The sequence below is a fragment of the Drosophila hydei genome, unplaced genomic scaffold (assembly GCF_003285905.1).
Source record: "Drosophila hydei strain 15085-1641.00,03,60 unplaced genomic scaffold, DhydRS2 tig00000001-arrow-pilon, whole genome shotgun sequence".
Lineage (NCBI taxonomy): Eukaryota > Metazoa > Arthropoda > Insecta > Diptera > Drosophilidae > Drosophila > Drosophila hydei.
Genome location: NW_022045643.1, coordinates 10,385,831 through 10,407,923, shown reverse-complemented (window position 1 = coordinate 10,407,923; position 22,093 = coordinate 10,385,831). Strand labels below are relative to the sequence as shown.

Here is a 22,093-nt window from a genome sequence, read left to right as displayed (position 1 = left end):
AAAGCAGCGCACTGCTTGATAGAGCTGTCTGTTATCGTAAGCACAGCTGGGTGCAATGCAAACCTTTAACAGCATATGCCCCCATATAGAAAACGGATTTCAATATAATCTATGCTATCATACTAATATCTATATCTATATATATAGATATATATATATAACTGTTACTTCAGGAATATATTACATATTGCAGTTCTTTCTGCATTTCTTTATTTTAAAAGTCCAATTGGAATTCTTATCATAAATTATATGCATAAATTTTTGCTGCGCAGTGTAAATGGGTAAATGCTCCGTCGTGCAGCGGTTTCTTGTTTCCGTTTCGTTTTGCTTGCTTTCAGTCGCATTTGGAATAACAGTACGTGCGGGTGTTTTCGCGGGCGCGTTGACGTTGCCGTTCGCTTCCCATCTACAGTTAGTTCTTGCCTAGCTGTTGGCGCGCCTGGACAACGCAAACTGCGTTTGGAGTGTTGCCCTTAAAAATAGCCAAATATTTTATAGCAACAACTCTTGTCAATTCATTGCTGTGGTGTGTGTGTGTGCGTCGCAGCTGGTAAAAATTAAAATATGTGTGAGCATAAATCGAATAAGAATTCGAAATGCCGCATCCTGTGAAAAGTGAAACAAACAAAACAGCAAAAGGGCAAGGCAAAAGTTTTGTTATTGGCAGCGCAGACATTGCCTCTCGGCCACAGGCTCTTCTGCGCGCTCTCTCTTTCTCTCTCTTTCGCTCTCATTCACTCTGTTTGCTGCCCTAATCTAGACTATTTCGTACAACCGTTTGCCTCAGCGGCTCATTCGATTTTCCTTCTTCCTCTTCCGCGTGCGTGTGGCCTGCGCTACTGTTGTTATTGTTGTTGTTGTTGTTTATGCTGCTACTTTTTATCCTGTTTTACTTCCCTACATTTTTTACTATTTTATTTACACTTTTCGGCTGTGTGTGCGCGTACATTGTTAGTTGAGGAGGTGGGGTAAAAGGGGCGCGCATTTTGCTCACACCTGAGCAACGTGTATTTGCGCCCTGGAGTTGCTCTGGCAACAATAGCAACGACAACAACAACAACAACAAGAACACGAGCAATAGCTTATGTTATTTGAATTTCCTTTTTATGTAGCAAACAACACGAAAGCTCGTGCCAACCGAACGTGGCAAAAAGAACCGTTAAAAACATTAAATTATCACATATATAGTAACAGCAGCAAAGAACTGTAACGGTAAATACCAGTGTAACTGCAACTGCATCGCCAACGGCAACGACAACGGCAACTCCCCTCTTGGCAGCCGGCAAATGATCAGGCGAATTAAAACTGAAAGTTCGCCTCGAATTGTCGCCTAATGAGCATGGAACAGAGGGAGGGCATACAAAGTGTCGCCGCTGCCGTGCGGTACGTTCGCGTTTCGGGAGCCATCCACTGGAGGTGAGTGGATATATGTGTGTGTTTGCTTGTTACGGTGTGACAGTGTATGTGTTTATGGGTGCTATATATTGTCTATTAGCGCTGTGTTTTGTTTCTTAGCCGCCTTGAAATTAGCTAAGCAGCTGCTAATTGGGGTGGCAGGTCGTGAACATAGAACGCAGTGAAGTACAGGAGAGCGGGTGGGGGAAGTGGGGGAAGGGTGCAGAAGCGAAGCATAGAGGAGCGACAATTGTTTAACGGGTCATAAGAAACTGGATGCTAATTATAAAACTGCATCGAACATATGCTCAACTCGAAAGATTATTGACAATTCTATTTAAGTGAATGTCTAATTTTAAAGTACACTGGACAAAATTTGTGTTTAAGTTTTTGAATATATTTGATATATAATACATCATTATAATAATGTAATAGTTGTTTTTTAGCTGCTATTCTACATAATTATTCACAAAAATTAATATTTTAGAAAAATTTTGATGGAGTAACCGATAACATATTCAATCAAATAAAAAGTACAACAGTTATTAGATTTAAACTATATTTCAATTAAAGGTATTTGGTACATTTCAAATTGAGAGTAATTCGAATCTAATTTATTTATTTGTTCAGAGACTGTTAGAGGTTTTTTGTTAATTTTAAAACAAGGGAATTATATAGATTTATTTCTAGATTTCTGAAAACCCATACAAACAAAAATGATTTTCGTTTAATTAATCTTTTTTAATACGATGTATTTATTTAAAAATGTATATTTCTATGAGATCTCTTCCGTTATATAATTTGTTTATACTTATAATATATATATATTTATTGTTTTATTAAACTTGTTTTTTGTTTTTAAAGCCCATAAAGTACACGTTAAAAACTAGTTCAGTGTTTTCGCTGAATGTTATAAATTCTTGAGCTTCGGTTTTGGCAGTTGCCAAATAGAAGTGGAAAAGTCGCCCGCAGATATTTTCGTCTGTTTAGTTTCTGTTGTAGTTTATCTTATGGACATTTAGCTGGCAGTTGACAGAACTCGGACTTTGGCCTCAAGCATGTTTGAGTGAAAAACATCTCAAATAACTTAAACGATGTCCTGGGATGTAGTTTTTGCTGTTATCTTTTGTGGCAAGCCAAGCAAACAATCTGCTGTTGAGCTGGTCTTGTAATGGAAGACATTGCGAAATGTTCTATGTGTAGTGGGGTTGGATGCATATATAGCATGTATATATCTATATATACTTCTGACTCTTGCATTATTAGAATTATTCTCATATATGTATATAGCTATATACCTATATTTTATTCATATAAAGCTTTTACATACGCAAAAAGAGTATTTTTTTAACCGCCTATATTTTAAATTATAAAGAGATTTGCATTACAAATTAAGAACTTATGCTTCGAAAAATCATTCTTTCCTCGCTGCAATAAAATCATTCAACTTGAACACCCATGGAATACGTGTTATATGTGCAAGACCTAGCTATAAAATAATAAACGCGGCTTTAGGATTAAATAAAATATATATAAAAAGAACATAATAATTGCGAGTAATCACGAAACAAGTTTTTAAATACAGCTAAACAATAAACTCTTTTGGGGTTTGTGAGAAAAAAACAGCGAAAACTAGACATGAGCTCCACGCAATCTTAATTGTCATAATCACAGCGAGGGGAGGTCCTGCGCACACACACAAATACATATGCACATATGTAAATATGTGTGTGTTAGTTACCATATTTTGCAAAGCGCCCTTTGCGGCGTGAAAAATTAAAACGTGACACAAATTACTAGACTCAGAGGGCCTCACACACTCACACTCACACACTTACACTTACACATACGCACACACACAAATTCCATTAACAGGGTGTCCGCTCTCTCGCTTGACAGCTGCACTGCGTCTATCCCATGGGGCTCGAGGGCGACGAAAAGCCTTCCGCATACTGTCTATGCTGTCTCCGTCCCTCTCTTTCACTCATTCTCAAGCGCACCTCAGGGGGGCTTTGTTAATAAATTTTATACGCGTAGATTTTGCACGCACATTTTTGAAGGATTTCAGCCCTGTCAACAGGCCAAGTACCCATTGAGCCATCCCCCAGCAGGCATTTACATATTATGGGGGCCATAAAAAAGCATACCAGCGGCTTAAATCTCCTCTCTATTCTGATTGTGATTTAAAGTTTGTCTGCAACTTCATCATATATTGTGGATTTTTTAATAGAAAAATATATTACCATTAAATATTTAACTAAAAACTGAATGTATGAATACAACATTTTCAAAAGCTCACATATCGTTCGACTCGTATGTATAGCATAGCTATATATGAGTCAAGTCTGTTCTTTATGATTATATTATATTTCTTTATTTGAAAACATTTTTTTATTTTTAACACGTTTCAAATTATCAGTTAGAAATACTTTTGAAGTTATATAAATAGGAAAACGTTTAAAAAAATATTAAAACTACCATTTTTTATTTTTTTTTTTAAATATAAAAAAAGTTAAAATTATATTTTAAAAATGAATTTGATATATGTGTATATATTTTTAAACTAATTTATTTGAATAAAATTTCGAGCAGGAATTTCACTTTTTTATTTTTTAAATTTTTATTCATTGTAATAGAATTTTAAAGAAAAGTTTTTTTCTTTGTAAATTCATTGTACATTTTTGATTGTAACTATAGAAATACTTTCACTTTATAATAGCATCAAGTCATTTAGTATTTTCCACAAATGTTATCTAAAGTTTTGTATATCTCCTATATTTTTTAAATATTTTACGATTTTAGCTTTACGTAATAAATGTTTTGAAATTCTCGCATTCAATTGAAGTCGTTTATAACTTTTGCTTAGTAGGTAGAATTAGTTTTTTGTGAAGCAGAAAATGTTTACGGTTGGGCAGATTCCGGGTTGGTTGTCTGTCTGCTTCTTGAGCACGCAAGTCATTTCATGGACTTGCCGACCCTTGCCGTGCGTTTCTGCCAGAGGCAGCTGCGTGAGCTGAAGTGAATGGATGGAATGGCTTTGACGGGCTGGCTGGCTGGTTGGCTGGTTGGTTGGCGGGTTGGCTGACTGCCTGGCAGGCACTGGACATGAATATCAACAACGAGCAGGAAAAGGACTTTACTCAATTTGACAAACATGACACAGAAACCCCCGGAGCTGACTTGCAATTTGCCCTGGACAGACACTCTTCCCTGCTTCTTCTCTCCACCGCCTGCTCCTTGCTGGCCCGCATTGGCAATTAAATTTTTAAAATGCCATTTCGAAAGCTATTTGGAGCGCCTATGCGAATGAGCAATGGCAACTGCGTGCCTGCCAGGACTAAGCACTAAGGCCCGAGTACTAAGGCCAAGCAATTGCCCTGGCATTGCGGACAGACAATGACAATATTTTCACAAAATAAACCTAAATTCAATTTGAGTTACAGCTGAGTACATGTGATGTGTGGGCAAGTCAATGTATACCCTTGCGACGAGTTGAATGCATTTTCTATTGGATGCTCATGGCATATAATGTACCTAAGAAGTGGTATTTGAGCTATCAGTAATATGACGTGTCTACATAGGTAGGATATGAACGATGAAAGACTCTTAAAACATTTTTTAGCAGAGGAATAATATTAAATCAAAATAAAAACTTTTAGGCAATTTTAATTGACAAAGAAATATTTCAGTTACATATTTAAATTGCGTATCAATTTTTTGTCTGGTATTGGTACTGATTGGAGAATATATTCCTATTGGACTATTTAGTATATACTATAGATAACGAAAAAAATTTTTCAATAGGTTAGGCTTCATTCAATTTTGTTCCCTTTTCAAATGATTAGATTACTCTACAAATATTATGAGACTAACTGTATCGAATTTATTTTTTTAAATAGAAAGTATTTTTAATTTCCTTTTTTTTTTATATTTATATATTTTATAAGCAAAGTGAATATAGTATATAGAAATATAGTTTAGTTTTAGTGGGGAAAGATTTTTTCGAATTATTTTGATAGTAAAATATATATATGTATATATATAGTATATATATATAAATATGTATATATTAATTATAAGAGCGCATAGATAACATAGATAAAAAACATATTCTTGAGGGTATTTAGCTTTGCGGTTGTCTAGGCTAATATTTTCAGATATTGTGCTCCCTGTATATGCAGCCCATGAGCAGCGCAGAGCGGAGGCTATTCAAATTTTTTGCGCCTTTGTTTTGCTTGTAACTTTCGCATACCGCTGAATCACTTGACTTGCTTGCTGCCAACTTCCTCGTGTCATCGGCGGCCAGTGCCTCTTTCTCTCTTTCCCTCAGTCTTTCTCTCTCTTTTGCTCCCTCTCAGTTGAGCTCAAGGACTCTGCTCGAATGCAGCTGCCGCTTGCTTCTCTTGGCCATCTGACAAGTGGGCCTTCTTCTCTCCCTCCCTCTCTCTCTCTCTCTCTCTCTCTTTCTCTCGTTTTGAGACCTCAGGCGAATTCTGCCCGCATTGCAATTTCTCACAATGTTGTCTCTGTTTGTTCTACCTCGCTCTCTCACACTGTGCTTGCTTTTGCTATGTTTTTTTGTTTTGTTTTTTCTTGGCTGTTGTAATTTAATTGCCAATTTTCACAATTTTTCACTTTTTGTACTTTGGGTAGGGGCCAGCATTGGCTGTAGCTTGCCAAAGGAAATGGAATTTTCTTTTATAATTTGTATCTCAGGCAAGATTTTGGCAGCACAAAATCGATTATCTAAGAAAGTTGCAATACAACTTGGCAGTCGAATTACAGGAAAAGTCCTTGAACATTTACTGCAATGAAAATTCGATGGAGGAAAATTGGTGCAAAAGGTGCCAAAGATTAGAAAGTGTTTTGCATAAATAGAAGAGGCTTACAAGAGTTTCGTCATCCATCTGAAATGTTATCCATATTCTAGAAAATATCTAGCTAAGGGAATAAGATATATGATATGGTAAAGCGAGTATCTAAATAAAGTTGGTCTATTTAACAAAATTCTTTCTATTCACTAAGTAAAAGAAGGTTAGAGAATAATATACATAGTGGAAGAATATAGATATATAACATAGTGAATATTCTGATGTAACTCTAGGCAGACATGTAATAAAGAGTGCTAAAGCTTATGTATAATGAAACTATGAATCATGTATAAAAATATTTGACACCTTTACGGTAACATAAAGCTTTTTGGTAAACAAGTTGAAAGCCCCCAATTTAAGATTATTTATATACATATCTATATATATATATATATATATATATATATATATATATATATATATATATATATATATATATATATATATATATATATATATATATATGTATACCCTTATATAGTTTTTTGCACGAATTGTAGCTGTCGGTTTCGGCATACAATCCCCAATCTTAGCTAGCTTAAAATTTCACTCTCAAGCAGAGTCGATGTCGATTGTAATTTGCTAATATTTGACAGTTGCAACAAAATGAGCTACTGCTGATATGATGTATATATACATGTATATATAGTGTGTGGAGTGAAACCACAATCAGATCGTAACTTCCGCTCCATTGTACAATACTATATATATAATATATATATATATGTAGATAAAGATATGTAAATGCTATTTATGCTGTTCATGCAGAACAAGCATAGAATACAAACTGAGTCGCTCGACAGCCAGCAACAACTACAATGCCAACTAAAACCAAAAACAACTCAACTGAGAGTCAAACGAAACCTTAACATATAACACATAATATATTTATGGTTATCGGTCAAAACAATGCATAAAAATCCCAACCCATTCCAAAGAAACAAACTCTAAGCCTCATTTCATAGGCGAGCTTGTGCTGTGTAGCTATATAGAAACATGCATGTATGAGTATATGTAATTTATACACTGATAATATAAGCAAACTTAACCCAAACAAGCTACTATAGTATATAGCTCTATCTAAAAGAATTGCCTTTCAATACAAGTCTGCGTACTATGTGTACTTCCCGTATATGACATATATCTCTATATAGTATGCATATATAATATCTTGTAATGAGTAATTTTCTATGCAGATCACAACTGCATATAAATATGTGTATATATATGTGTGTATATATATGCATATAAATATGTGTATATATATTATATATCTCAGTATTATAATTATTTCGTATATATTTTTTATTTAAATAATATGCACAAAAATGCTAGAGATATATAGTATACCTCATAAAATAGTACTTTGCCTTGAACTCCGGTATATATACTACAGTCTTACGTATCTAAATCCTACTTATATCTCTTATACATAATATATAATTCATAATTTGAAACATTCTTATCATAATTAGGCTTATGTCTCGCTATGTTTTTCGTTTTCTTTTCTAGATATACTAATTGCGAAGATAGTTTGCTGTTGTTTTCAATGAGTTCACAAATTTGTGATAAAAAATTCATTAACTGAACACTCATTTTGTTAAACCAACTTTTTTATCTAAACTAAGTTCTCTCAGAAATAGTTAATGTCTAGACTAAGGACTGTTTGAGGAATAAGTAGTATATTAATATATAATGTAATCAGTGAGTTATATAAACATTAATGGGTTGAAGAAATCCCTAATTGATGCACAGCTATCAAAAAGCATTTGTCTGTCAATAATTTTTTGCGGTCTTAGAATGGCCTAGCGCAATTGTGGGTCTTTGCCATGGTCGGTAGATAAGATACATTGGCAACATGGCCCTAATATATCATAAATAAGAAAGTGAAATACAATGATGCACTGAAATTGCGTCATGTGTATTTCCCTTTCTTGTTTTTGGCATTTTTAAGCCAAGCTATCTGTGTATATTATCTATATATATATAAAGATGTTCCTACGTAGAAATTGTTATCGGCAATAATACATGTTGCCGAAAAGACTTTCTCACCTATTTTTCAACAACTTTCTTAAATTGTTGCCTCGTTAAGTTTTTGCCTTTCGATTCGAGTTTTAGCCACACCCAACCACATTGTGTGTGCGTAGGGGGCGGGGAGGCGACGGGACGAGGCGCAACAGTTGCCACATTATGACTGCCCCCAAAAGCTGGCCACATTTTGTGACTCTTCCGTCCTGTGCTGTTGTGCGTGCCTTCGATTGATGATGGCTTTTTAGTCGTCCTTTGTTCAGCTGACAAATCATTAAAATCCTTTCGTTACAGTGACACAAATGTTCATATAAATGAGCTGAAATTATTGAAGTTATTTGTAGAAATCATAATTCGTTGTTGACCTTTAATTAAAGTACTTTATATACATATAGTAATTTAAAGTTTGATTAGAAATGAGGGTTTCTCTCATTTCAGTTCCTCTGTATAAATTGCCAAAAAAAATTATAATTTATTTTTTAATCAACATGCAGAGATGATTTGATATAGATAATTTTGTTAAGTGAAATGTCATTGTTTCAATTTTTATACTTTCTATAACTATATCCGTTAGGATTTATTGCCAAACTATTACTGAAAGATGAGAAGTATTCATCTGTCTATATTTAATTAAATATTTATAAACAATTTATTGTTAGAGTAAAATTGGAATTTTGTTTTGTCAGATTATCTCTAAGTTGTGCGCTCCCAGCTGAATAGTTCAAGTCGATTATATCGTTTTTATCTTTCTAGATTAAGCCCACTGTGCTGGCATTAGGCTAATTGCCAATGGCTTATCGCTGTTTGGTTCGCCCGATTAATTTGCGTTCATCAGTGTTATGAACTTTGGCTGTGATTTGGGCATTTAGGCACAAAGTAACTTTAAATGGGTTCGATATGGAGACACTAAATAACTATTCGATAACTATATAGTAGAAAATGTCTTTGTATTACATTTCCATAAGTGAAACTCATTAATCAACTAGATTCTTAGATAGCTCGCTCTGACCGCGAAAACTAATATTTTAGATGACGAAATTGTGAAAGATAAAGATGGGAACACTGAAGGTCAGTTCATTATATTATTATAGACATGAATTTATTGCCATGATTAGTGTGCGTATCTATAAAACGAAACACAATATTTCGTTATTTTTACAGGTTCCATTTCGATTCGATTACTATTTGAGCATAAAATCGAAAAACATGCCATAAAATATTTGCAGCACGTTCAGATGCTGTTTGCTGTATTGGTTGATATATGAATGTGCTTGATACACTATAATTCATTGGGGCATGGAATTCTCAGTTCTCTCGTTGCTGTTGCTGCTAATCCATTAAATTTGAAATATGATTTTCGCTAGCGACTTTACAGCCATTTTCAAATGGACCAAATATGGAAGCGACGCTCGGCATTTTCGGATAAATGCAATAAGTTTTGTGCCAAGTCGTGGAGCGACGGGGGTCTTGGCTGGGCGATTTCGGCCTGGCTGGCGTTTGGGGCACGGGTCAGAGTTCGAGGCCAAACACAAATCATGCAAAGAGTTTGCTCCTTCACATGCGTCGGTTTCACTTTTGGCTTCTTTGTGCTTATGTCTGGCTAGGCACGTGCTGTCTCCCCTCTCTCTCTCTCTCTCTTTCTCTCTCTCCCTCCCGCTTCCCTCAGTTCTTCTAGCCGCCCACACACACAAATATTACGCAATTGTTGTCATCCAGCTGAGCAGAGCTGCACAGTGGAGCCATTTTATAAGCTCGTCGGGCGCCAGTCCTCGGGATTATGTGTGAAGTAAATTACATGTAATAGAGCTGCAAGTGCAATTCGCAAGGACTATTCAAGTCGTCCTTGCCGCAAAGCCAAATGAATGCAGCACACTTTAAAAATATCTTACATTGCCGCCGGCTTATCACTTTTGATCTTCCTGAAGTAGTCAGTATGAATATAGATTTAAATTTTATGTAAATATTTAAAAATATTTTCTTTAAAATTACGATCATATAAACATGATCAGCTCAAGAGTTTGGCGAATGTTGAAGCCATTCATACTTTGTAGCTTGGTTGTTATTATTAATGTTTATTTAATTTTATGCCATGTCTTGGGAATTGTTTGAAACAAGGAAACTTTTATATTTCGAAATATATATAAATTAAATATAAATTTGAGTATCAAATAGGAACTTTAGAAGTAAGAAGTAAGAGTAAGTTATATTTAAAAACTTTATTATTTTTCTAAGTTTTAAGAAATCCAGAATAAATATTTGTCGAATAGTAAAATTATTAATAATTTAATTATTAATTTTAATTGTAATTATTTGAATTTAGTTTCTATAAGAATACAACTCTGAATTTATATTCAAGAGTTAAATTTTCATCTTTAGTGAAATTATGACGCTCTTGTCAAGGACATACGTCGCATGCCGCTATAAAGTGGCGTCCGGGTCGCAAGTTCTACGCTGCTTCAGGTATTTTTTCTCACTCTTACACTCGCCCTCTCTCTTTCTCTATCTCGCCCTTAGTCTCTCTCTTGCTCTTTCTTTCTCTCTCCCTATCTGTCTGTCTGTTGCTCTCGCTCTTGCTCTGCCATTGTCGACAGACACTTTTCCGCCCACTTGTGGTATTTTTGCTGCCCGCAGCCACGCCCACATTTTAATATCTAGCCGCATTCTGTTGTTGTTTGTGTGTGCCTGTGTGTTGTCTCTTCTTTATGTGTCTTTTGTAATTTTGTGGAATTGTCATGTAAATGGGTTAAGTTCTGACACTAAATTGTTTTTTCCGAAAAGCCTTTCGCTTAGTTTACAGCTTTATTGTTTTCGATATGTTTTGCAAAATGAATTTTCATGTAAAGCTTTTGCTTTTTATTTACATTTTCCCCCACATTTCCCATTTTGTTCATTAAAATGCAACAATTGTGGCCAGGACAAGAAATAAGATTTGGAATATATTTATTTTCCATTGCTAATTCAATTTAATATCTCTGTGAGTCTGTGAACGACTGTATGTAAGAGTCATAAGAATACATCTCTATTATAAAAAATCTATATGCATGATTAGGGTAACAAGCTAAAGCTGATCTAGCCATATTCTTAGTGATATTAAATAATTTTCGTAGTGATCTTCGCATTGATGATACTTTCAATAATATATATCAATAACAGCAGCATATGTTTATATAGATATATATAATTGTTAAATAATTAAACTCTTGCATAAGTTAATTTTTTGCTTAGTGATACTTGGTATAGAGCGTTTTACTAAGTTATCCAACACATTAGCAAAATGTAATCAATATTTTCTTACTATTATATGTTATGCAGTTGCATAGGCGTAGGCGAAAAAGGTTTTGTTGTTTGTAAAACTTATGAAGCTAGACTCTTATTCTTTACAAATAATTTAGTTTTTTCTTCATTCTTTTGTCAAGCTGAAAATTTAGTCAATCATCCTATTAAGTTTGTTAGAGGGTGACTTCAACTAAAAAACATTGTTAAAGTCTGAAGACTTCAGGGCTCTCGCATGAACCACGTTTTAAGCATATGCAAGAGCGGCGCCCAGCTTTGGCCAATGGAATGCAAAGCGCAGCAAAATAAAATAATTTTAAAATTGGCCATTGAACTTTCATATCAGCGCAACTGGCGAAATGCTTTTTAAAACGCTTTAGCACGCGAACAAGCAAACTGCCACGCCCACTCATAATTGGAGGAGTATGAACGAGAAAGAAAACATGAAGCAAAACAGTGAACAGTAAAGAGGAAAGAGGGAGTTGTTAAACACAGCTTAAATAGAGGCAAATGTTACTAAAGAGGTGCTAAAATCGGGTTTGAATTGGAAAGATATTAATGATATTATGTGAAGATATTATATAATATTATAGGTATATATAAATAATATTTCAAATGTAATATGTTTATAAATTAATAATATTTTCAGTTATCAAAGTTGAATGAGTTTTTTTACGTTTATCTTAAATTTTCTTATATTATTTATTTATGTGTCACATAGAAAGATCTAAAGATCTTGCAAGTTAATAAGCTCACTCAGCCATGTATTTACAGGGTATATAAGCCCAACACAAATTGAACTTCCGCATATGGAACCCACTGATATAGTAACCCACTCCAAGGCACCTCAAATGCCCTGCAGCCCGGTTGTAGCCAATTGCATAATGTAATCAAAGTGGCTGCCAGTTGGGAGCTGCTGTTAATGCTCGTGATAAGCATTTAGTTAAATGCTCGCCATTGTTCCATTAGAGTCAAAAATGTAATGAACATTAATATTTAGTATGAAGCTGCTCTGCAGCTGTTTTTTAAAGTTTTGTCTTTAATATGCTTACAAAATAATTTAACACAATTTATTTGTGAGCGACCTTGAATACTATAATGAATTATATAAAATAATTGATTACATTTTAAATAAATATTTATGTTTATGTTAGGTTATATTATTAAGTTGTATATTTTTAATTGATTTAATACATAGCTGTATTATATACGCACATATATATTAAGAGAAATTTATCTTTAGAAATGCTTATCTACCAGATGCTTTGTAGCGCCATCTAGCGTACGCCAAAAACATTTTTATTTTATCTTCAATAATAAAATGCAATCTATATTCGTAAATATATATTTATTAATTTTTTATATACATATATATACATATATATATATTTATATATTTTTTAATTTATTTTTTTCCTATATATTTATTAATTTCAATGCTTATCTTGAAAATGCTCTTGCCTGTATTCGCGTGCCAATCAATTAGAGGAAGTACAAGACTTTGGAGAACATAACGTTTGTTTGTTCAATATGTTTCACTTATCAATGAGCGACAGGTTGCTCCGCCTGCTTCGAACTTACATAGCGTAATTAGCGCAATTAAATAAATAATTACTTCGTTTGATATATTGATTATTAAGCCATTTTTTTACCTTAACTGTGAAGCGAAATTCAATTTCTTGTATTTTTTGAGAACGCATGTAAGATTATACTGCTTTTGCTCCAATTACGGAAGGGAAAATTGGTCGACAGAAGGCATAAGATGTGATTTGGCTGTGAGTCTGTCTTGAATTGAGACTAGAAATATATAATGTATGGAATGTAATGTATAGAATAGACATAAGATTTGATTCGAAGATTTGCTCATATATATGTTAAACAGTAGACTCTTCTATTTTAATGTTATATTTTAGCACTAAAGTAGGGCCATCAAGTTCTTATATCCATATTAAGAAGCCTAGAATGATTACAGTAGTAGATCCTTCGAGGTTAGTTCCTCTAGAGAGTTTTGTTAGTTATAGATTACATCATCTGATGGCATTATCGGTTCAGCAGCTGTGGATTAAAATGTTGAATTTAATATTTTCTGCTATATATATAAATAATTTATCTTATTAATTTTAAATGATTTTATTTTTTTTGCTATGATTGATTCTCTAATAATAATTACAATTTTCCCTTTCTTTGCAGTTGCTCCAGAGATTAAATAAAAGTATGGAAAAACCTGTAGTAAATGTAAGTAAATAGCAGGATTATTCCTTTTTCCAGGAAATGGAACGTCAGACAAGAACACAAAGTAATTTTGTTTCAATTGCATTCTAGATAATACCGCTTAGTCGGCTCGCCATGCCCCCAAACAACCGCCCATAGCGTAGCGCAATCAGATGGTGTTAAGAACTTTATATGTATACAGAGTATAATGCTTGTAAAGCAAATTGTGAATAAAGCAAAAGAAGAAAATTGAAAAATTGAAAAGTTGCAATCAAAACCAAACGAATGAAATCAAAATACCGAAGACAAGTGACAAAACCCACACGCAAGAAACAAGAACAACAACAACAGCAGCAGCTGCTGCAGCAACAACAACATAAACAACACAACAAGAAAAAGAAGAAGAATAAGAACTAAATAACACACACCAAAATGACTGGAAGTCTCAGCAACAAAATGGCACTGGGCAAATCCATCAAAATGTACCTGACCATATTCGTAGCCACGACCTGCATCTATATGCTGCTCTATCAATATCATATGTCCCGACCGCCGCTGGCCAGCAATGAGGTCGTCAAGGTTAGTGACCATATTCTCTGTCAAATTGATGGAAAGTTATACTTATATATATGGAGAAAGATGAATGAGAAAGGGAGAGAGAGGTTTATAGATAACTTTATTGATAAGAGTCAGCACCAATCGGTTTTCCATGTTCCATGTGCCCTTGACAAGCTCGCAAGTTCGTGTAAACTAAGTAGTAAAAGCAAGCCGACAATGACCGGTAGATAACTATACTTATATAGATGCACTTTCCACTAGATTTAGTAAATATATGCGCACTTTGATTGCATCCATTCCATACACTAAGTAGGTAATCTAGATTGCATGCTTTTTAATAAAAAATTCTACTTATATATAGATAGATCTATAGATAAAGCTAAAGTCAAAAAAAAATATATATTTTAAAAGTAAAGATATGATGAGTTTCTATGATTTCGAATGTCTAGAGTATAGAGAAGTAGCGATAAGTTATGCATATATATAAAGCGGAATTTATAGAAATTTAAGAAATTTAAGATTAATACTGAAAATCAGAGTTTTCCTTGGTACTCATAGCTTGAAACTCTTCTCTCTCAGCCAATCGACATTTTAAGATAAATTTGATAGTTAATTGTCTTGTTTTACTTTTGATTTACAAAGCATATTGCTTCTCTAATAGCTTCTTTCTGCAGTTAAAAATTGTAGATGAAATAAAAATAAGAAAAGAAAAATTGTATTAATTATTTTTCAATTATTTAATAAATATTTTGTTAGGCTGAACTTTTAGACGAGCTATGCAAGCAAGAATATAATATAATATACGAAATTTCTACTATTTTAAGAAAATTTTAGTGCTATAATTAAAAAAAGCAGGAAACTTGTGTAATATAATTTCATTATTTATTCACGTAGTTCCATAGGAAAATCTATTTATATATATATTTATATTTATTTATAGACATAAAGTCATTTTAATATACATTAATTTAAGCATCAATCTCATGTGTGTCTTTTGTTCTTGTTCTTAAACACAATGCCTAACATCCAATATGCGTCAATGATGATGCAGCATCCAGAAAAAACATCATTACCATCATCATCATCATACATCGCTTCATATTTGTGGGCGCCCATGGTAAATAGCTCCGTCATAAATGCCACCATGGGAGTAGAACAGATACAGGTACATGGACAGGTACAGGTGCATGGACCAAATACCACTGACTCTTCCGCTCCTGCCTCCGCCTCAGTCTCTGCAGCAGCATCCGCGTCTAGCTCTGGGGCAACTCATTACTCGACGGTTTCATTGCCACAGGCATTGTCATCAGACGCCAATCTCAAAAGCATCGCTACAACTACAACAACAACAACAACAGTTGCTGCAACAGTACCAACCACAACAACGACAACGACAACATCAACAACTGAAAAACTAAAAACAACAATAGCCCAATCCAGCCACGCCCACAAATTAACGGGAAAAGCCGCTCATAAAATTCGCTCAACATTTGTTGCCGTCTCCGAGCCCGTAAATATTCCTTTAGCCATTTCTGTTTATAACAAAAATACACTACAAATATAAAATAAACTATCTCAATAATAAATTAATTTTAAGTCACATTTCCTTAGACATTTCTTGCAAAATGTTTTCCTTGCTCAGCTTTGCCTGCTTTTTCGTGTTTCGCATTCAACTGAGTTGCACAGTCTCGTCATGTATTCTACTCATCCATGTTTGTCTTTCAGTCTAGGGTATATGTAAATAGTTTACTTACACACACACACACACACACACACGTATAAATACATATATATATTTCTTGTGCTCATTTTTAATGGGAATTTTTGCACTTGTAAAATTTCCTGCAGCTGTCTGCATTCTGTTTGTTTCTGTTTCATTCTTGCCTTTACTTTACCTATTTTCCAATTTTCTTAATTGCTTTTTTAAGTTAACCCAACTGCGGGGCACAAGTGCGTTTCATGTGCAGTGCAAAGGGCAGTGTGAGTGGTGCGCGTGGCAACAGTTAACGTTACTTTCGAAGTTTACATCTTAGTTTCAGGGAAGTCTTGGTATCGAAATACTAAACTCTATTAAATTATCTAGTGTATATAATATAGTTATATAATTTATATTTCAATCAAAATTCAACTTTTAAATGCAAAATATTCGATTTTCAAATGTTGAATTTTAATAATACTTCTACTTTCAATAAAAATCCAAATTTTATTAAATATCTAAAAAACTTGTAGATAAAAAGGGCCGCAAATAGTGAATAATAAATATTAATATGTGCAGATATATATTTTACATTAATATAATTAACTATTTATGTTGTTAGGTAGACTTGGTTTATTCCTTTGGCATATATAATATATAAGAAGTTTGCAAGTTTCTTGGACAACTGATGACTAATAGAGCATTTAAGGAAAGTCATTCTAGAAAATAGCTTTTAGGTATATATCAAATGCTTCTTAACAATTTCGTTATACAAAAATGAAAAATATTTTATGAAGCTTTAAAATCTGCGAAATAAAAGTAGCAAAGGCTATATAGATGCTGTTTGAAAGTCGAATGAATTCACTTGCAAGTGTGAAAGCTAAGTGGAATGCTAATATATAACATTATTGTTATTACTATAATTCCTCCTTTATTCCTTCATAATGATTTCTCGTTGAGCAGCAATCGCGTCAAGTAAATTCATCGATCATTCAGCGCAAACATGATTATAATGATGATAATGATGAGCATTATGTGCTGATACTACATTCTACAAGTACTTCTATATCTACTCAGCCAGCTGCGTTTGCGAATATAATATATGTGCGTGCAGCTCGAAGCAGCTAGAAGCACACGCCCACCTTAATGGATTGATTGATGTTGTCTTTGTGTGCGTGTGTCTGTCTAACCAAATGTCCTTTCCGTAGATGTAGCCATATATACATTAGAAAACTCATTAGCAGTGTCCTCAACTGATGAGCACACACATTTCGTTTGTTTGTTTTGGTCTAATTGTTGTTAAGCATGAGTTAATAATCCGTTTCATAAGTGGTCGACTCCGACTAGCTATTAATGCACCTTTGTAGCTGCATTCGTGCATAAAGTGGGAAAGCAAATTGCTTTATTTGTTTAACCACTCGCATGTGTTATAAACTGCAGCAGCAGCTTGGCTTTTTAGGTTAATCAGTTGATATATTATATCAGATGGCACTCGCACGCCCACCGAATTATAGATAATATGCAAACAAACAGATTCTTATTATGAAATTTGCATGAGTCTAATTTGTAAATTGCTCATTGCGCATTGAAACCCGAAAGCCGAAACCGCGTACAGCAACAACAACAACAACAATTTGCCATTGAATGGCACCCAGCCGATGGGTGTTCCAGTTCTAGATGGTGGGCGCCGTTGTGTAGGGAGGTGTAGTGGTGTAGAGAGCTCCCACAATGATGATCCAGATTGTAAAATGCATTCTAAATGCAAGGCAATTGAAAAAGATTCGTGCATTTGTGGGTTTCTCGCTGTTAGCAGTTGCATGTATATGTGTATGTATGTGTATGTGTATCTATGTATGCTCTACAGTCAATGTCAAAGGCAGGCTCCATTACTTTGAGAATTGTTTCAATATCAGGTAGCTTGGGATATAGTAGATATAAATAAAATAGTCATGGTAAGAGAGATGATAATATGTAGATACTAATGAAAATGATAATACTGGTGATAAGGATAATGACTAATGATAATGATAATACTAATGATAATGTTCATACTAATGATAATGACCAATGACTAATGAGAATGTTAATACCAATGATTGTGACTGATGATAATGATAAAATTCATGATAATAATAATACTGATGATAATGATAATGACTAATGATATTGTTCATACTAATGATAATGACCAATGACTAATGAGAATGTTAATACCAATGATAGTGTCTGATGATAATGATAAAATTGATGATAATGATAATACTGATGATAATGATAATGACTTAATGATAATGACTAATGAGAATGAGCATACTAATGATAATGACCAATGACTAATGAGAATGTTAATACCAATGATAGTGTCTGATGATAATGATAAAATTCATGATAATGATAATACTGATGATAATGATAATGACTTAATGATAATGACTAATGAGAATGAGCATACTAATGATAATGACCAATGACTAATGAGAATGTTAATACCAATGATTGTGACTGATGATAATGATAAAATTCATGATAATGATAATACTGATGATAATGATAATGACTAATGACAATGAAAATACTAATGAGAATGATCATGACTAATGGCAATTGATAAATTTAATACCAATGATAATGACTAATGATAATGATAATACTAATGAGAATGTTAACGAGTAATGATAATGATAATACTAATGATAATGACTAATAATAATGATAATATTAATTATCATGACTAATGATAATGACAATACTGATGATAATGATAATACTGATGATAATGATAATGATAATACCAATGATAATACTAATGATAATGAATAATCATAATGACTACTGATAATGGTAACACAAATGAGAATGTCTAATGATAGTGCTAATACGAATGGCAATCAGTAATAATGATTTTGATTATAAATACAAGAATTAGAAAACTAATGATAATGACAATACTGATGATAATGATAATGACTATTGCTAATGATAATACCAATGATAATGCTAATGATAATGACTAATGATAATGATAACCCCAATGAGAATGACTATCAGCTATCAGTAATAATGTTTACGATTATAAATAGAATTAGAAAACTAATGATAATGGTAATACTGATGATTATGATAATGGTGATGGCATTGGTAATCACAATAAATGAAAGATAATACTAATCATATTGCCATTCATAATAATGAATAATAATTTGACTGATAAAGATATTCAAAATAATGTAGTAATCCGAAGCTAATAATAATAATATAAATGATTTTAATGATAGTATTAGCTGAACAATAGGTCCAGTTACATAATATTCTATGCCAGTAGCCATAAAGGCGTCCAATAGCAAGTGAAATAGAGCTTAGGACATGAACTTGGTGTGTTCTGGTTGCTCAAATGCAAATTGTGTGTGCCACATTCTCGGTGGCAACTACTTTACATGCAATTCTATTATTATTTTTTGTGCTTTTTTTATTTTTTTGAATTGGTTTTCTCTGCTTCAGTGCCCTTTTATTTATTTGAATGTCTTTGTTTATTTTTGCAAATAAATTTGAATGCATTTTGTGTGTCAACAATGGACAATTTGCAAAGTGCGCGACGTCTATATTTATTTGGCACACCAACAGCACCAGCTGTGTGTCTGCCTCTCTGTGTGTGTGCGTGTGTGTGTGTGTGGCATTTGAGTGGCCTGCTTAAAGTACAGCGGGTTATCCAACACGCAGCTAAACCCGGTCAACTAGTTCCAACTATTCAACTAGTTAACTGCTAGCCTGTGGATTAATTTGCATAATTGCTCATAAAGCGGGAGCTCACGCCGCGTTACGCATGTAAACACTCACACACACACACACGCACACTGACAGGCACACAGATAGATACGCTTTTATATATAATAATAGATAATAGAGTATAGAGCCTCGTTGGCATTATGTTAATAGCTCAACTCTTGCCCATCTTAGCCGCCATTGTACATCATCACGCCCACTTATCGACGCCCCGAACAGCTGGCGGAGCTGACACGACTCGGCTATACACTGAAGCATGTGCTCAACCTGCTCTGGCTGGTCATTGAGGATGCGAACAAGACAAACCCTTTGGTCGCCCACACCCTGGATCGCATTGGCGTGCCCTACGAGTACCTGGTCGGTGAGTATTGCCACTAACAGCAAGGCCTGGCATCCATTTGCTACGTATTAACGACCCCGCCTCCACAGCGCCCATGCCCGAGCAGTATAAGCACACTAAGAAGGCCAAGCCCCGCGGTGTCTCCAATAGGAATCGTGGGCTCGATTATTTGCGCGCCAATGCCACCGAGGGCGTACTGTACTTTGCCGACGATGATAACACCTACGATGTTAACATATTTGAGCAGGTGTGTAAAGGTCATCGTGGCTAAACGTACAAATTAAATGCACTCGAATAGCCTTTGACACATTAATAATAATAATGAATATTATCATGGAATACATGAGCAGTTGATAGGTGAGGCCGAGGCAGCGAGACTAGTCATTCTTTTAGTTAAGTACTTCCTTTCTATGCGATATTTATGACCTCATGGTTAATGGTTTCTTTTAAGTTAATTGGATAAGTTATTTGAAATATATTTCATATTGACTCATAGGAAAGCATTCATTACACTGATTAAAGTTAATTAAAGTTGCTAATTCGAACTTTTCTAATATTGAAAATCGCATAGAAAGGCGCTGTTTATATATATGAAAGCGTAGGTAAGAAGGATAGATGGACGCAGCCTTTTGAAGCACTAGAAGTTGGCATGAATTGGGCAAGAGTGTTCCTCCCTCGCAAATTCTTTATACTTATTTGAGCACAATTTACTGCAGATGCGCTATACCAAAAAGGTGTCCATGTGGCCCGTGGGCCTGGTGACCAAGACCGGTGTCAGCAGTCCCATAATACGTGGGGGCAAACTGGATGGCTACTACGATGGCTGGATAGGTGGACGCAAGTATCCTGTCGATATGGCTGGGTTTGCGGTGAGCGTTAAGTTCCTGCTCGAACGGCCAAATGCGAAGATGCCCTTCAAGCCCGGCTATGAGGAGGATGGCTTTCTGCGCAGCCTGGCGCCTTTGGTGAATAGCGAAATTGAGCTGCTCGCAGACGAGTGCCGGGACGTAAGTACGAGTCAAACTATGCCTTAGACGGCTAAATAACATACGCCCACTATTTCATCTTCTCAGATACTCACCTGGCATACGCAGACGAAAAAGAATCCAGCCGCGCAGCCCTTCAACGTGACGCGCTATGGAAATACGAATTTGGCTTATATTGAGAAGTTGCTGGTGCGACCGTAGGAGCAGGAGCCCCCAGTTTGTCCAAGTGTAGTAGTTAGCCCTAGATAGGTATTAATATGCGATTACGATTGTGTACGCAGCGAGTGAGCTCACAAAGTGTCCGCGACTTTGAACCAGTTGTACAGGTACAATCCTGTGTTTGAGTCGTCCCTCTCTATATATATGAATACCGACTATCGCTAGTTTTGCACAGAGTATATATACCCTGTAAAATATGAGTAGACATAGACGCATACACATATTAATGTAACTTAGTTAGGCTCTAAGCGCACAAGTTTATACGATATTTGAACATATGGCCAAGGCCTTTATTGGTTACAGCTGCACACACTAAATACCTTTTAGTATTGTATTTTATAATGTCCTCAAGCTAAATACTATATAATATATATTATTATATATTTATATATATATTGTACAGATTTGCAATACACACGAAGCGAGGCTTAGGCCGCAACTCAATTTAAGACGATGAATTCTTTTGATAAGCGAAAAGTATTTAAGTGCATTACTTTATGAAAGACAACAGCCTCTATGTTTAAGCTTTAGTTGATAAGGTTCAATGTTCTCCAATCCAAGTATGATAATTCGTTAAAAGCAAAGCACTCACCACAATATACACTTTATGGTTTCTGTTCCTAATATAGTATATGCTACTATACTTTTGTTTAATTTAACTAAAGTTGACTGCGATTTTTGATTTATGAATATGCTGTACTTTGGTTATCCGATATTCAAATATTATTTACTCAAA

General features: G+C 34.4%; 1 protein-coding gene across 5 annotated transcripts; it reads left to right on the top strand.

Moving 5' to 3' along the window:
* Positions 1-349: 349 nt before the first annotated feature.
* Positions 350-21,721, top strand: LOC111604463 (galactosylgalactosylxylosylprotein 3-beta-glucuronosyltransferase P). 5 transcript variants are annotated; one of them, XM_030224577.1, is made up of 9 exons: positions 350-526; positions 1,113-1,416; positions 13,758-13,802; positions 13,890-14,357; positions 15,388-15,846; positions 19,987-20,173; positions 20,242-20,399; positions 20,869-21,159; positions 21,226-21,721. In XM_030224577.1, the coding sequence occupies exons 4-9, from the start codon at positions 14,211-14,213 to the stop codon at positions 21,337-21,339; spliced, it is 1,356 nt and encodes a 451-aa protein (XP_030080437.1). In that variant the 5' UTR covers positions 350-526; positions 1,113-1,416; positions 13,758-13,802; positions 13,890-14,210; the 3' UTR covers positions 21,340-21,721. The 5 variants fall into 5 exon arrangements, with proteins under 5 accessions (XP_030080437.1, XP_030080430.1, XP_030080431.1 ...); XM_030224570.1 differs by having other exon boundaries at positions 350-550; XM_030224571.1 differs by having other exon boundaries at positions 350-568.
* Positions 21,722-22,093: the final 372 nt, after the last annotated feature.

Coding starts and splice junctions, on each gene's coding strand:
- LOC111604463 (XM_030224577.1), top strand. CDS start 14,211: ATGACTGGAAGTCTCAGCAACAAAATGGCACTGGGCAAATCCATCAAA. Junction 14,358..15,387: donor CCAGCAATGAGGTCGTCAAG/GTTAGTGACCAT, acceptor ATGATGATGCAG/CATCCAGAAAAAACATCATT. Junction 20,174..20,241: donor GCCCTACGAGTACCTGGTCG/GTGAGTATTGCC, acceptor CCGCCTCCACAG/CGCCCATGCCCGAGCAGTAT.